The 15,901-nt window shown below is 40.2% G+C and overlaps 1 protein-coding gene and 1 long non-coding RNA gene across 8 annotated transcripts in view; both read right to left on the minus strand.

The window, feature by feature from the left end:
- astn1 (astrotactin 1) overlaps positions 1–15,901 on the minus strand; it is a 372,478-nt gene that overhangs the window by 270,388 nt on the left and 86,189 nt on the right. For 2 of the 7 annotated variants that reach the window (XM_077536498.1, XM_077536507.1), the window contains exons 3-6: positions 13,515–13,765; positions 13,205–13,347; positions 9,369–9,515; positions 1,472–1,621 (exon numbers count right to left, since the gene is read on the minus strand). In XM_077536498.1, coding sequence (XP_077392624.1) covers positions 1,472–1,621; positions 9,369–9,515; positions 13,205–13,347; positions 13,515–13,765 — 691 coding nt within the window. Of the gene's footprint in view, positions 1–1,471; positions 1,622–9,368; positions 9,516–13,204; positions 13,348–13,508; positions 13,766–15,901 lie in introns of all 7 variants that reach the window. The other 5 variants (XM_077536523.1, XM_077536516.1, XM_077536481.1 and 2 more) reach the window with 3 other exon arrangements.
- Positions 206–1,313, minus strand: LOC144030030 (uncharacterized). Its single transcript, XR_013287180.1, has 3 exons — positions 981–1,313; positions 529–615; positions 206–447 (listed from the first exon to the last, which is right to left on the minus strand). It is a non-coding gene; the product is annotated as an uncharacterized LOC144030030 (long non-coding RNA).

Raw genomic sequence — 15,901 nt, forward strand, 5'->3', positions numbered from 1 at the left:
ATGCTATGTACAGAGGAAAAAGTTGCTCTCTTTTAAATTTGTTTAATGTAAGACAAGTACCAGTACTGTGTTACAGTTTTCCCAATAATCCTTGTTTCACACTTGTCACAAAACCACTGTCCTTTTGGCAGTCTAGATTGGCACACTTCAAGTGATATCATTTGATTGTACAATCTGCTGCAGCACAAAAAACTACTTTATTCCGCATCTTTGAAGTACATGAGCAAGTGGTAGGTGACAGCGGCTGAGCAGGAACACTGGAAGTCCACTGCTGATCTAGTAAATGCTCTCCCGAGCAGTTCAGGTAAGGAGGGGATTTTGGGGAAAAAAAACTCTGGCTTTTCCAACTGGCCAAAACGATCGATCTGGGTGGACTCGCTCAATCACACTTTGTCCACACCACAAAGTCGCAGAAGTCCGTCCAGTTAAACTCATCTGTGCCTGAATCTGAAAATATTACAAACATTGTAATGAAAATATGAAACATAGAATTAAATAAGAAACTACAAAAAGTAAAGCCATACATACCTGGTAATACTATTGGTGTTGTCGTGACAAGTGATGGGAATTGTTGCCATCTGGCACCAGACAGAAATTGGGTGTTGTGACAGCCTCCTTAACCGTGAGATCATAAGAAAAGCTGTCAGTATGCTCAGTAGTTACCATGAACACGTTTTATTGTACTGGAAACTGAAACTAAAAATACGTCCTCTGAGAGTGGTTAACCTTAACCATTTAGAATAAGTTGATTAAGTAACATGTAACTAGTGAAAGGGTAGCATTAAATTTAATTAAGCCACGGGGAGGCTGTGCAGTTACTTTTTATTCTTATACGCTCTGCCATATTTGCCTGTTATAAAATTATTAGAAAAACCACATCAGGTAAAGCCAACTGTGCATGTAAACAATGATAACAGGAAGCCTGAGAACAAATCAACATTTTTGTGTGCAGAATTACCAACACCATGTGGTTTACTTACGTGCAACAGCAACCGTTTCTTCTGATGCGATGTTAAAGTTTACACTCTGTATCCACCCGCTTACAAAATAATTGTAAGCCTCCAGGGATTTGTTGGCGTGTTATGGAGCATGTTGACAACACGAGGTAGGGAAAGATGTCCATAGATGTCACATTTGGCCAGCAAGCTTTCTCCGTCAAAAAAAAAATCACCCTTGGTCAGGACGTAATTAGGATCAATCCCGCCACACAGAGACACCTTCTGCCTGTATCGTTGTTTTTGATCTTCCGGTAAATCGTGAAAATACTGCGAAAATTACATCAGGTTGATAAGCTCTACCGTGTAACTCGCGAGTGTACCTTGTGAACCGGCGGACACCCAATATGGCGCCCGAAGGAAAAACTCCCATGATGCATTACGATGTGCAAGCGACCTATATTACTTGTCATGCGTCGTGGAGGTGCACACCATCAAACGGTGAGAGAAATTGTGAAGTGTTAAGTCCTCCTTACCCCCTGAGCCCCACGCGCTGTTGGCGTTACCATTTCTCATACCTCGACTCCGGCGCCGACTGCGGTTTGGGTCGGTGTAAAAAGCCAGCTGAGGCTCGCTGTCAGCCTCGGTGCCAGAGTCTCCGTCTGGGTTCAAGAAATTTGAACCCGCTGTTGGATTCACAAAAAATAACAAAAATGAAAAACAGTGGAATGTAGCCCGTAGATAGAAGCCTACAGATCGATGGATCTGTCTGCCACTTAGTAACTGGATAGGCTGCACAGAAAAACTGTTCTGGCATGCAAAGACCATTTATATTTTTCAAATTCACTGACCTTGTGAAAACATTATTGCAATGCCAAGGAGAAATACAAACCACTGAATAATCCTGAGCTATGTTTTCATTTATAATCCTATTTTGATGATTATGAGTTTAAACTGATGAGAGAATGTTTTCCTTTTCTTTCTAAGTAGGATGATGGACTAAGCAAATATTTGAATGCTTAACTATGATACTATGATCTTAAGGATAAACCTTGATAGAGTATATTATTATGATCAGACTGCTTTCAGTATTTGCATAATACAATTCAACTGAAAGCCTTTTACCAGAGGCTTTTATTATATTTAGAGGGTGTGTACTGAGGCTTGTCTTACAAGAGTTAACGGATTGTGTTTCACAATGTGGCGTGTGTATGCGTGTGTGTGTGGTGGTGGTTGGAGGGCTCTTTCAAAGCGGCAATGATTTGCTGTCTTAGCGAGATAAATGTGAAGGGAAATAAAAGTCAAGCTCACGTTGCCTCATGACAAGAGCTTTAAAAATCCCCAACCAAAACGGTGTGACTCAACTAGAGGAGATCCATTTGAAACAATAGGCTGACAGAAGGTCCAATGTGACAAACCACATGAGATTTTTCATGACTGCAGCTTGATCATCTTATTGTATACAAGATATGACTTCATAATGTACTTATCGTTTGCACCTACTGTATAAAGCATTATTATTAGTATGATTGACAATGAATTTAAATCAAAGCACACAAACGCAATAAACCCGTTTAAACAAAATGTCAGTGCCCATTTTGCAGTAAATCAGTAATAATAATTAGCTAATTGAATCAGTATAAACAGACCAAGCCAGTGTAGTTATGGGCTGAGACCTATACAGTAAATCTGACTAGTCACATTAATACATTTACAAAGTCAGCCAACTTTGTTTCACCTTACAAACATAGCAGTGATTTAAAAAGTCATGTCGCAGGGGGTCTTGTAGAATATGTCGATCTGCCTTGTTTGATTTTTGCCACAGTAATTTGGGACTTCCTTGGAACGTGAAAACAAGATTTACTTTTGACTCCCATGTTGTGCCTTGACTCCTACCTCTGCAAATATGCCCTCCCCATTCAATTCAACTAAGCACCTTCTTGGAGGAAAATAACATCTTGGAGGTTTTCCAGTCAGGTTTTAAGAAAATGCATAGAACAAAGTCAGCCCTGTTCCGAGTTTTTAATGACCCTCTCCTGGCAAATGACACTGGAGACGATGTATGTCTCGTTCTGTTAGATCTGACTGCAGCGTTTGATACAGTGGACCACAGTATTCTGTTGGCTCGTTTACAGCACCAGGTGGGCATTGGCGGTAGTGCTTTTGAGTGGTTTCGATCCTATTTGGCCGACAGAACATTCTGTGTTAGCCTTGGGTGCTCCGAGTCCCGCACCGCCCCACTGTCATATGGTGTTCCACAAGGTTGTGTATTGGGGCCCCTACTGTTCTCGTTATATTTACTGCCCTTGGGGTCCATCCTAAGAAAACATGGGATTTCGTTTCATTGCCATGTGGACGACAGTCAGATCTAAGTCCACGTCCTTTTTTTTTTTTTTTTTTTTTTTTTACAGTGTGGTCTAATGCTACTAATCAGAAAACCTATATGCCTTGTTGACAACATGCATCCATTTAGGGTTTCCATTATTACAGGGCTGTCAAAATTCAATTAGCATATTAGTTGTACGCCTTCGGTGTATCATCTCAGAGCAAAATTCCCTGCTCAAGTTACCTCAAACACAAACCAATGCTACTGGAAGTGTAGTGCTCATAAGCAGAATTAAACTTGCAAGCGAGAAGAGTCAATTTGGATCGTTTTAACAGTTGTATTTTAGAGAAGTATTCTATTCAAGGCTCAAAGAATGCAATTAGAACGGTCCTTGATTCTAAATATACTTTCTATTTGATGATTTTACATTAATTGCAAGATTTTACTCCAGTACATATCTTTTACAAGTTTTGAATAAAAAAGTACAAGCAAAATTAGAAATATTTGATTAATTGTGATTAATTATGGAAAATTGGGTGATTAATTAGTTTAAAAAATTGTTTGAATTGTTCAAATACACGAGTGTCTTACATAAGGAAGTAACGGATCATATATACAGCATCATCAAATGAGACCAAATGAAATCTTGCTCATTTTGCCTTCTCTATTTAATACTATAGAAGATACATTTAACTCTGGTACAAGTAGCCCAAAATGCAGTTTTCCGTGACCTTAACTGTATTTTGTGCATGGATGAATGGCAATATGCTTTAGATATACTTGAGTATATATATTATTTGTTTATTACATATACCCATGTTGGAAAAGACATGTTTCAGAGGATTACATTGAGAATTTGTGATGATTAAATTCACAATTCAATTAAACCATTTAAAGTTAAAGGATTCAACCTCTGATTCATTGCTGAATTGTGACTAATGGGAAAAGATCCATCCATCCACCCATGCATTCTTCCATCCTTCCTTCCTTTAAATGACCTGTCCTCTGCAGGGTCACTGGAACTTATCCCAGCAGACATTGAGCAAGAGTCTATAGTGCTGTATATAACTTTGACAGCTTACCACTCAATCACAAGGCAAAGCTAGAGGCACTCTTTAAACACTTTACAACTATAGTCTCCAATTACTCAAACTTGTATGAGTTTTAGCCTGTGGGAGGAAGCCAGCACTTTCTGCAAAACACCCACAGACACGGACAGAACCAACTGAAAATACCAAAGGACCCAACCAGGTCGTGGGTTTGAATGCAGAAATCTGTGATTTGACAGAGCTGCTAGTGTTAACTGTGCTGTTATAGAAACAAGTCATCATAAAATAAATAAGTAATGGCACATAATTAATCCTAAGGGTGTTAATTAACTGGCATCACACTGTAACACTGGTAGACAGTTTAAATAAATTAGTCTCACCATGTAATAAATTCAACAGTGCATGTGATCTATGTGTTGTGTACAGATGATATTAGCGCTTACGAGTCAGGTGTGCTGACAAGAAATCTCGCTTTTGCATCAGCTTGTCATTACGCACCTGCAATCTATTTTTTGCCATGTCAGAATAATCTAAATAATCTAAGTACTTGTGCAGAAAAACAGAAAATGAACATCTGCTTTAAAATTGAGTAACGGGGAGCACAATGTACTAGAAGTTAGCAAGTCTGCCTCACAGTTCTGAGGTTTGTGGTCTTAATCTTAGTTCTGGCATTCTTGTGTGGAGTTTGAATGTTGCCTTGTGTTTGTGTTCAGTCACATATATGTTACGTTAATTAAACATTCTGAATGGTTCATATGTGCGAATATGAGTGTGAAATGTCGCACATCTTAAGTTCAACTTCAGTCAGAGTAATGTGGAATCACAACAGGTGATCTCTAACAAAAAAAATAAAAAAAGATAACTGTCATGTCATATCTACTGAATGTAAAGTAACAAATGCTACAAGTTTAATTAATGGTGCCATGCCGTAAGGTCACTGTTAGTGGAATTGTGCTCACAGTGTATTGTGACAGGACTATGGCAGTGCGATGGCCTGGTTGCCCTGGAGGAATATTTTTCCACCTCTATGGTGACACCGGGCGATCTTGCGGGTGCGGCAACCCAGCAAGCACTCTGTGGGTGACGGATGAGGACCAACGAAGCCCTTCCCCAGCTGGTTCTCAATGTGCATTATATATGTACTCTGATTTATTATTATTATTAGTTTACTATCGGGTACACCTCCGTGGTGTATGTGTGGCTGTGTCACTTAAAACCCGGAAATGCATTTGTAGCGAAATGAAAATAACTTGAGGAAGCCATCTTCCATGGAACCTGCTGAAAACAGCATAATTATGGTTCTGAAATTTGGAGTTTCTCCCAGAATAAACTGAAACACTTTATTCCTTAACTCCTCTGAGATCGGCAGCTGATGCCACATCTTACGACACTGTGTGTTTTCGACGTCAGTCAATGTTTTTTTGATGAGTTGGCATTTAGCAACTGCCAAGTGGTCACATATTTGAAAAAGCAGCATTATTAGCGCTAAATTCAAAACTGGTCATTTCTGCATACTTTGGCCTTTCAAAGGCTATGGCATGTAAATGACTAACTGCATAGATATCAACTTATTTTGACATTACACTATGTATAAAACAGTGAAAAAATGGGATTGGGATGGAAGCCCTTTAAGAAAGCTTTAAAATGCTTCAAACTAGGTCAAAGTATATTCCTATTCCCAAGCTCTGGGAAAGCAGTAGAACTATTAGAACACCGTACAGCACTTTTAATGGTCACTGAGGCAGATAGTTCTTGCCAGAAATACTCCATCTGTCTTACATTTTTAGTGAGACAGGGTTTGCGAAAGAACTGTGGGGAGCCAAGAGGAGTTGGTTCATTACAAGAGCCTGGGAGAGCTATTATCGTGTGAACAAAAATAAATAAGTGAGCTTGAAACATAGTTTCACACCATGAGGTTTGAAACCGAGCACACCTAAGCAAAGCAAATAAATCTTCCAGAGGCAACTGGATACAGAGGCTTAAAGATGAGTGGGAGAGTGGGACACACTGTTGAAGGCTCAAGATGAAGAAGCTCCTTTCCTGTAGAAGAATTATTGTGTGAAAATGAACAATTTCATGTGATTATTGTTTTGATTCTCCTTTTAGACTGTAATTTCATTTGGATTTTAGTCTTTGTTTGGGTTCCTAATGGACTTAGCGTAGGTTAGGTTTGCAGTACCCAATATCCAGACTATCCAGAACACTTTAATACTACCGTATTTTCACGACTATAAGGCGCACCTTCAATGAATGACATACGGTATTTTAAAACTTTTTCCATATATAAGGCACTACAGTAGAGGCTGTGGTCACGTTATGCATCCATTAGATGGTGCTGCGCTAACGGGAATGTCAACAAAACAGTCAGATAGGTCAGTCAAACTTTATTAATAGATTCATTCACTCCCAAAATGAATAAACAGCTGTTTTATTATTTTCTCTGAGGTAAAGTATTAGTATTAGCTTGCGATCCAAGATGGCGGGATCTTCTGCGCATGCGCGTCACCGATCGTGCAGGGTCACCGATAGCCTCTTGACAGCGAGACATGTTGTGGCTCAATATTGATCCATAAGGCGCACTGGATTATAAGGCGCATGGTCAGCTTTTGAAAAAATTGAAGGCTTTTAGGTGCGCCGTATAGTGCAGAAAGTACGGTAATACTTAAAATGAAGGTTTCCACCTTACAAGGCCCTCAACACGCTTCACATTTGACTATTCATTCCTCGACTGATGACGCAGCATCAGGAACAACTGGGGGTTCAGTATCTTGCTAAAGGATACCGACATGGTCACAATGGCATGGGATTGAACCCATAACCTCTGGGTTTGGGAGATAACCACACTACCACTGAGCCACGCCGCCGGTAAGCAGGAAGGTGTGTTGAATGACTGCTTTGGACTGCTTTGATGTGATTGTAAATTATTCCTTTGATGGTAGTTGAAGAATAAAGATGTGTTCACAGTAAGCAGATTGTGCTTCATTATGACTCCGACTTAAAAATGTTTCAAGCAGTGGTTGAAGAAGTGTCTTCCTCAGCTACAGCGCCCCAACTCCCACAATCTGCAGCCGTAGCCGCCTCAGTGAAGCTGCCGGAGTTCTGACAGAGCAACCGGGCTGTGCGGTTTCAGCATGTGGTTCTAGCACGTGGTTCCGGTGGAATGGCGCCACCGAGTTTTTGACTCGATCCACTCCCCCTCACACCCTGGTGTTCGTGCATCGGTCAAGCTGGCTGGGGCCAAGTTTGTCTGGCCTGGACTACGTAGGGACGTGGGTGGATGCATACGGGGCGTGTCAGAACGCCGAAGTCCACCTCCACACCAGGGCTACCATCAAACCTTTTCTGATTCCAGCCAGGCGGTTGGATCACGTGCATGTGGACCTGGTCGGTCCACTTCCTCCATCACAGGGTTTTACACATCTGCTCAATTTGGTGGATCGGACCACTAGGTGGCCGGAAGCAGTTCCCCTGTCCTCCAAGACCTCGGCAGATATAGCGTTGCGTGTTTCAACACGCTGTCTGATATCACAGGGGACCCCAATTTGTGGCGGAACTCTGGTTGGCCTTGGCGGAGTCCTTGGGTGTGCAGGTACACTGCACTACGGCTTCCCACCCTCAGGCTAACAGGTTGTGCTAACATTTTCACCAGTCGCTTAAAGCCGCACTGCGGGCGGCCCTCTGTTAGTCGGGTTAGTTCAGCTACAAAAACGAAATCTAACCTCAGAACTGTGAGGTTAACTCACGTGTACTAAAATCCTAATGAATGGCGCCATAAACGTTAATTGACATCAACTACTTTTTTTTTTTTTTTTTATCAATGGGCAGTGCAACGTCTTGTGAGGTGCTGCCTGGTCAATGGAGTTGTGAATTCAAAAACACCCACTAACTATGGCCAGTAGATGGCAGAATTGTATCTCTTTTCAATGGGCTCAAGGTGTATCAAATTACAATGAAACATGACGAATCTGATGAAATACAACATTTTCAAGGATGACGACTGATCAAAGCCTTTGTAACATTAAATCTAATTCATAGAGTGTCACTAAAGGAAAAATATTAGTGTCAATGTCACTATTGTGCAGAAAATGTATCTTTTCACATAAAAAGCTTGTTTTCTCCTTATTTCTCTATCTTCGCTGATGTCGCTCAAATTACCTATTTTCAAATGGTGATTACTAAAGAACGGAATCAGGTAGAAACATACTTTTTTTTTGTAATGACAGAATAGAATCCAATATTCCATATGGTATCCACCATGTTTATGTAGTCATCGTGCACAATATTCTGTTTGTCTTGAAAAATGTGTGAAAATGCTCAAAATCGGCTGGCACTGTTGGGGTTGTTTTCTTTCGTTTAGCTGACCCCAACTACTACTGCCCTCCGCACATTAAAAAAAAAGGATTTCCACATTGAAAAAAAACAATACAAAACAAAAGACCTTCATAAAAGTGTGGTTCCTGCACAGTGCTGGTCACATCAACACAATATCACAATATTTCATGGAAATCGGTTGTGTATTTTTTTTTCTCTCATAATCCAACGAACCAGCATACAGACAAACAAAGGCAATACTTTGCATTCGTTTGCTTTATGGTGATAATTAAAAAAAATAAAATAAAAAATCTAAGTAACAAAAAGTGGTCTGAGCCAAGATGATTGAGCATTATATATTTATTTTTTTGTTTTGTTTTCTTTCCATAGATTATTTCTTTTCCTGCTGTATTTCATGAGCCTCGGGTTGACGAAAACATATCTTATTAGGACACCAGGAAGCTGTAATTGTGAAAGCAATGCATAAAATGTCTCCCTATACCAGCAAAGCTATGGGTGGTACACTGTATTTTATTCGTTTGCATTGGACTGGATACTTTCGACGTTTTAAAAACCCAACATATTGCATTTTTTTTTCTTTTTTTTTAAAAAAGACAAACTTCCACAGTGATTATAACAAAGTAGCAGTAAAAGCACGTTGTTTGTGGAGTTATGGTGGTGGTGTTAAATTGAATGTATTTTCTTCTCTCTGCCAAAAGGGTAAATCAGTGGGAGGGTGTGACTCACTGCGATTGTTGCTGGAGAGACGCTTGCGCTGGCTGGTGGAGGTGTTGTGTGGAAGCAAGGTGTTCTGCTGGTGGTTACTGTCAATTGGACTGGTGGCAATGATATTGTCTTTATATTTGTTCATCAGGGCCAGCTTGTTATCACTCACTGTGGAAGGCAAACGTAAGAACTGCAATTAAAGAAATGTAAACATCATAGAAGGCATCAATGTATTCATTTTCTCTATATAATGACAACAGATTAATTCAAAGTGTGGAAAAAAACTCATGTAGAACTAACATAGTGGCAACAACGGAGGTATAAACATATACGGTCGTATACATACACATACATAAAAATGTAACATATTAATGTGGGGCTTTCAGCTTGATTAGCCTGACTGCAACAGCAAAATGCAGACTTCCCTCAAATGGTCACAGATGGTGTTCTTGCTGTGTGGGTTAAATGCAGAGGTCAAACACTATGACATGAATGTAGGTATCATCCATTTTCTAGAGTGTTTATCCTGCCCAGGGTCACTGGGAAGGTGAAGACTATCCCAACTGAATGAGAGTGAGAGGACTGTAGATCATTTATCAGTCACAGGGAGGACACAGGAATAACTAAACACTCACTTTTAACTCGCATCCAATCTCACCTAGTATACATGATCTTTGGACTGTAGGTGGAAGCGGATTAAAAAACAACAAAAATCACAACTGAGACAATAAGATCATTACCGATAGAGAGTAGTAATGCAAGCAAAATTACCTAGGTGGTTCGTATTAACCCAACCATCATTCCTTTTATTCTATTTAAAGCAGCAAACCACTGAAAATTCATCACCCTTCATTTGATTAGGCCAGTGCGTATACACATTGATAGCACAAATATCAATCACCATCAATCATACTTTGCAAATATTTGAGCGAAAGTTACACTATTTTTTTTATTATTTGATTGAAGTTGAAAGTGATGCCTCTTCAAACGTCTCATATAGAGGAAAAAAACATAACGTCTTATAGAAAAACATCACCAAAATGTATTTGCATATTTATATGCACGCCCACTTCATAGTCTGAAAACATTAAAACAATTGCCACAATATTTTGGAATTTATAGACGTCGTAAACTGTTCCCCTCTTCCATATAATAAAAAATATATATTACAATATTTTCAGAGTATGATGTGGGCATGAGTAGACATGTCTACATAAATTCTGGAGACTTTTAATCTTGATTTTTAGACATAAAGCTATTCATAGACGTATTTTGGAGGCTCACAGCTTGGCTGCATTCGCCAGTAACTGCCACATTAAATGTATTTTTATTTATTTTTTTCTTTCTCAAAGGAAGGACATGACACCTGACGGTTAGGAGTGCCATCTAAACTATGGCAATACTTGACGAAGCTATATTACATTTTTTTTTATAGCAAAATTGACCAGCAAAAGGAAACACTCCCATGTTACAGCAAGAGCAACTTTCATTTAATTTATAGCCAACAAAAAAACGTAATATGGATGAGCAACGGCGGTCCATTGAGCTTCTGTATATTGTGACCAGTTATCCACTTACTCCAGGAAAGCTTGTTTGGCCAACTAAGTTTGAGAGCCAGCAAGACATTGACTGCTCTTGTCTTACTCCCTGCATTAAAAATGCAATATTAAAATCTTGCAAAAATAATCCACATTTTTAATAATTGTAACCATAATTTGATTACGTTTTTTTCTTTAACAGATTACAGTCACATTTTTTAGCATCCTAAATATGCACATGCATTTTATTACTCCACAATATTGTTAAGAAGCTAGCGGCAGGTCGAGATAGACAGAAATACACAGAGGTGGGCACCGTCTCTCCGTCAGCCCATTGTTGATGGCACATTTTCAGTGAGTGCTTTATAATGCGAAGCTTCAAAAAAATACACCATCTGTATTGATACGGATCGACGGGCTGATTACTGCTTCACTTGGCGCTCAGTCCATGTATGTTTTAAAAGGCTTTGTGGACTATTCACTAAAGGTTTGTGTGGCCTTTGCACCGTGCTAACCGTTAAAAATGGAGCAATCCGGGATCGCCTAATTCACTAAACACGTGGAGATGGGGAAATCCGTCACTAAGTGCTCTGCCAAACAGATTGCGTCACGGTGCGCCGGTGTTATTTGCGTGTATGTAAATGAGGTGATTTGCATACATTTGACGCAAAATATGCCCACCCCAATGCAAATGAGACTCATTGATATACAGCGTCGAATTCACTAACGCCAGCGCAAATAGCCACACGGCGTTTGCGTGACGCGACGCAAATAACGTTTATGGAAAGCATGTAATAACCTGCTGCAACCTCGATCCCGGGACAAATGACATTTGTGGCACAACATGATCACGCAGAGACGAGAGAGAGAGAGCGTGAGAGTGAGGGGGACATTTTCTTTGTAGGACACATAACATAACCCAGGCTGATCGGCAATGGCGGGGAGGCATTTTACGATCATTTTTACGTGCCAGATGCATCCTGTACACCCACACCAACCTCTGAAAATATATTTTTTTTAAATGATTGCACCAATAATTTGTAATTTATGAATGAATGACGTCGTTGTCGTCCTCTCTGCTCTGTACAGCTTAATGGCTCTATGAACGCTTACTCTAATGTCATCTTTCTGGCAACTGTTAATATAACAACCATGTTCTTGGCACAAATCCATTGCCATGTGTGGTAAATCAGGTGGAAATTTGCTCCAAGCTGTCAGTTTTGTGGGCGTGTTTGCGCCGGTATATGATTAGAGCAATATCCTTAGTGAATAGGTGGGTAACTGGGCGCAGACTGCGGGTGCAGTTGTGGTGCAATATTTCGCACTATTATCGGATGCAGTGCATTCTTAGTGAATATGCCCCTTTGTGTCAAACGTGTGGGCACATGTCGAAAACATCAACGACGGGTCCGACGAACAGACCGAAGTGCAACCTTCTGGTTATACACATCTTTTCAGCTATATTCAAAGTGCACAGTACAAGTGCAAGTGTGCAATTGTAAAGTGTGTTTGTATAAGGCATTTCAATCTCTTGTTCCATCTGCCCGCCTTGTGACTTTGAGCACCTGGCTCTCTTCTGCCCATTCCTGATGTGAATATGAATGCTTGTCTATGTGTGTCCTGTGATAGATTGGTGGCCAGTCCCAGAGGTTATCTGCCTTACACACGCAGTCAGAATTGGATTTATTTGTCTCTGATAGAAAGTGGTTGAAAATGGCTGCATGGATAGATGCCAGATAGATGCAGATTGGTCATATTGCCTGGCTCATCCTGCAACCTTTTAAACAGTGACTTAGATTTACAATATCTGTATTCTGATATAAATAATATTATGATAATTCTTGGGCGGCACGGTGGGCTGAGTGGTTTGCACGTCCGCATCCCAGTACTGAGGACTCGGGTTCGAGTCCAGGCTCCGTCCTTCCTGGGTGGAATATGCATGTTCTCCCCATGCCATGTGCAGGTCTTCTCCGGGTACTCCGGTCTCCTCCCACATTCCAAAGACATGCATGGCAGGTTAATTGGGCGCTCCGAATTGTCCCTAGATGTGCTTGTGAGTGTGGATGGTTGTCGTTCGTCTCTGTGTGCCCTGCGATTGGCTGGCAACCAGTCCAGGGTGTACCCCGTCTACTGCCCAAAGCCAGCTGAGATAGGCTCCAGCATCCCCCGCGACCCTTGTGAGGAATAAGCGGTCAAGAAAATGAATGAATGAATGATAATTCTTATAAATATACAATTACCCCCAACTAAGTAGTTATTCTACCTGTACCTGTCAGTGGACTCAATATATTTTTGTTTCAACATTTTTGATGAACTTACCAGGAGTCAGATCCATATTATTCTTGTCATTGCATCCCTGCAGGGAGTCCAAGGTACGGCTGACTTGACTTGCAAATTCCTCGCCTCCATTCATGCACTCTCGTTGCAGATGGTGACGCAGGTCTGTGATGTCATACTCGTACCTAGGGATACCATAGCATTCGATGAGTGCTTCGTCATTTAGTACTGTATTACATAAATCACAATAACTTATTCAATGGAACATTTTAGTGAACTTTTGTTGTTATGTGTGCTCATTACTACAACACAATGTTCAACCTCCCATCATGCGTCCAAACCCTACTTGTACCCATCCAGAATTGGAGTCTCTCGGATACTGAGGGTACCACTGGAGTTTGGCCCCTGACCCCGGGAGTTCCTCAAGCTCTCTCGGGCCTGGCCTCCCATCAGCACTGAGGGGATATAATGGATCTCATTAGCTGCCTCGGCGCTGGCGCTCTTCTGAGGCTGAGGGATCCGGCGGCGTTTACACCAACGACGGCGGGTGTAGAGGATGAGGACCAGGCATAGGATGGACAGCAGAAGAGCAATCATCCCACCCTGAGGGAGAGTGAGAAAAATGACAGTGGAGACAAAAAGAAGAGACAGAAGTCAGAGGGTCAAGTCAAGACAAGACAGGGAAAGTAAGAATGTTGACAAATGAAATGTACATCAAAGTCAAAGAATGAACACCAGAAGTACAATTTTAATTGCAATTGTCAATTTAAGTGGCTAATAACATCTACTGCCTTTTGACATTTGTACCCATTCTACTCTATAGACACAATTTGGCCATTTCACCTTGACAGGAAATATATTAATGCTAAGAAGATGAAGTCCGCTAATTTATGAGACAATGTCAGCCAGGTGTCAAGAGGATATATTCAACTACTTATCGCCCATGATTTGTTCACTTTATCCATGCTGTACCTTGACTCAAAGTTCTGAGGTCATTCATGCCCATTGTTAAAGCTGTGATTCCTTCACAGAGAGAGAATATTTTATCTTTTTTTAACATCAGGATATCTTGGAAGGAAGTGAATTAAACAGTGACAGATCACCCGAAATCATGAAACCCTTAAGCTGCACTGAGAAAACCTTTTTTCTCTTTGTGAGCCAAGAATTCAATTTTATTCTTTGAGTTATGTGAGGGCTCGCCACGTTTCTTGCTCTAACAGTCATTTTAGGATATTGCCCATATGATAGGCTAATGCACAAGATTGGCTGCTTCTTTGCTGTTACAACCAACAACCTGGAACTCTCATTCCACCAGTAAGACATAAAATTGTGTAACTGTCCATCTATTTTTCTACCACTTACCTTGTCCAGAATCACCTGTGAAGTGGCATTTATCCCAGCTGACAAGAGACGAGATACACCTTGGATTGGTCAGTAGTCAGTCGCACATAGACAAACCCTCATTAATGTTTTTATTTTATTTTTTTTAAATGTGTGAGTAAGTGTGGGCATTGGGAGAACAGCAAACTCCAGATTTGCACCATGACTGTGACAAAAACTCACTAACCTCATTCGCTGCCATGCCAACCAGTATGAAAACTGTCAGCCATTAATGTACAGTACATACAGGACATGTTTACATGGTGAGTGTCGAGAGATTTGTTGTTATTGATGTTTTTTTTTTTTTACTGTCTGAGAAGTTGCTAAATATGTAATAGTAACAATTACAAAGACAGCAGATGTTTGACGTTACATTTCGTTTTATTTACGTTATATTTCTTCTGTGGTCGCGCACAGCAATCATACACACTACCATAAAAAACCTGAGCATAACTCACTCCTGTACGTCCAACTTGACGGGTGCATTTGATGACACTTTTACATGCGTCTACCTGTTCAAGAAGAATTCCTTATTTGCCATGAGTAACACATGCTATTTCTACAGAAATTTGAAGGTACTGCTATCATGCTATTACATTTCTGTTAGCTGTCACTTTTTAACTCATTTGCTCCCAATAACGTGTAAATGTTTTTTTTTATGTTTTAAGTGTCCCAAAGACGTATTTATATGTTTTTTTTGTTTTGTTTTTTTTGTTTTTTTTAATGCTAGAGCATACAGAAGGCTTTGATGCAGCCTCTCAACTGCAAAGAACGGTTGCAGAAATGGTAGTTATTACAAAAAACGGCCACCAGGTGGCAGCAGAGCAAAGGAGATCAACCAGGGCCATCTAGAAAAAAAAGCTAAATTACTTGTAATTTTAAATAGATTCGTGAAAACTGATGAAACTTAGCTCTCTTCTAATGCTAATTGCTGCAAAACGGAAACAGGTAGAAACATACTTTTTTTTCCTGATGAAAGAAGAGACTTTAATCTTTCTTTTGATAGCAATTGAACACAATATTCTGTGGGCCTTGCAAAATCAGTCAAAATTCAGTAAAACAGCCGGGAGCGAACGGGATTGTTTCTGTGAAAATGGCTGGGAGTAAATGAGTTAAAAAAAAATGCTGACATTGGGATAAAAATCTTGTACCGCCAAAAGTCAGTTTTTCAGGATACCCCCAAAAAGTGTTTAACCATTAATGTTGCATCATCAAAGAGAGCACGCCATTTTCAACACTTTCGATTGGTCAACACTTCATAAAACTGACACCCACACGTAGACTGACAAAATGTTATATTATTAATTAATTGATTAATATTAAATTTGCCGAATTGTGACTAATGAGATTTTTGTGCAA

The sequence above is a fragment of the Festucalex cinctus genome, chromosome 1, assembly GCF_051991245.1.
Source record: "Festucalex cinctus isolate MCC-2025b chromosome 1, RoL_Fcin_1.0, whole genome shotgun sequence".
Lineage (NCBI taxonomy): Eukaryota > Metazoa > Chordata > Actinopteri > Syngnathiformes > Syngnathidae > Festucalex > Festucalex cinctus.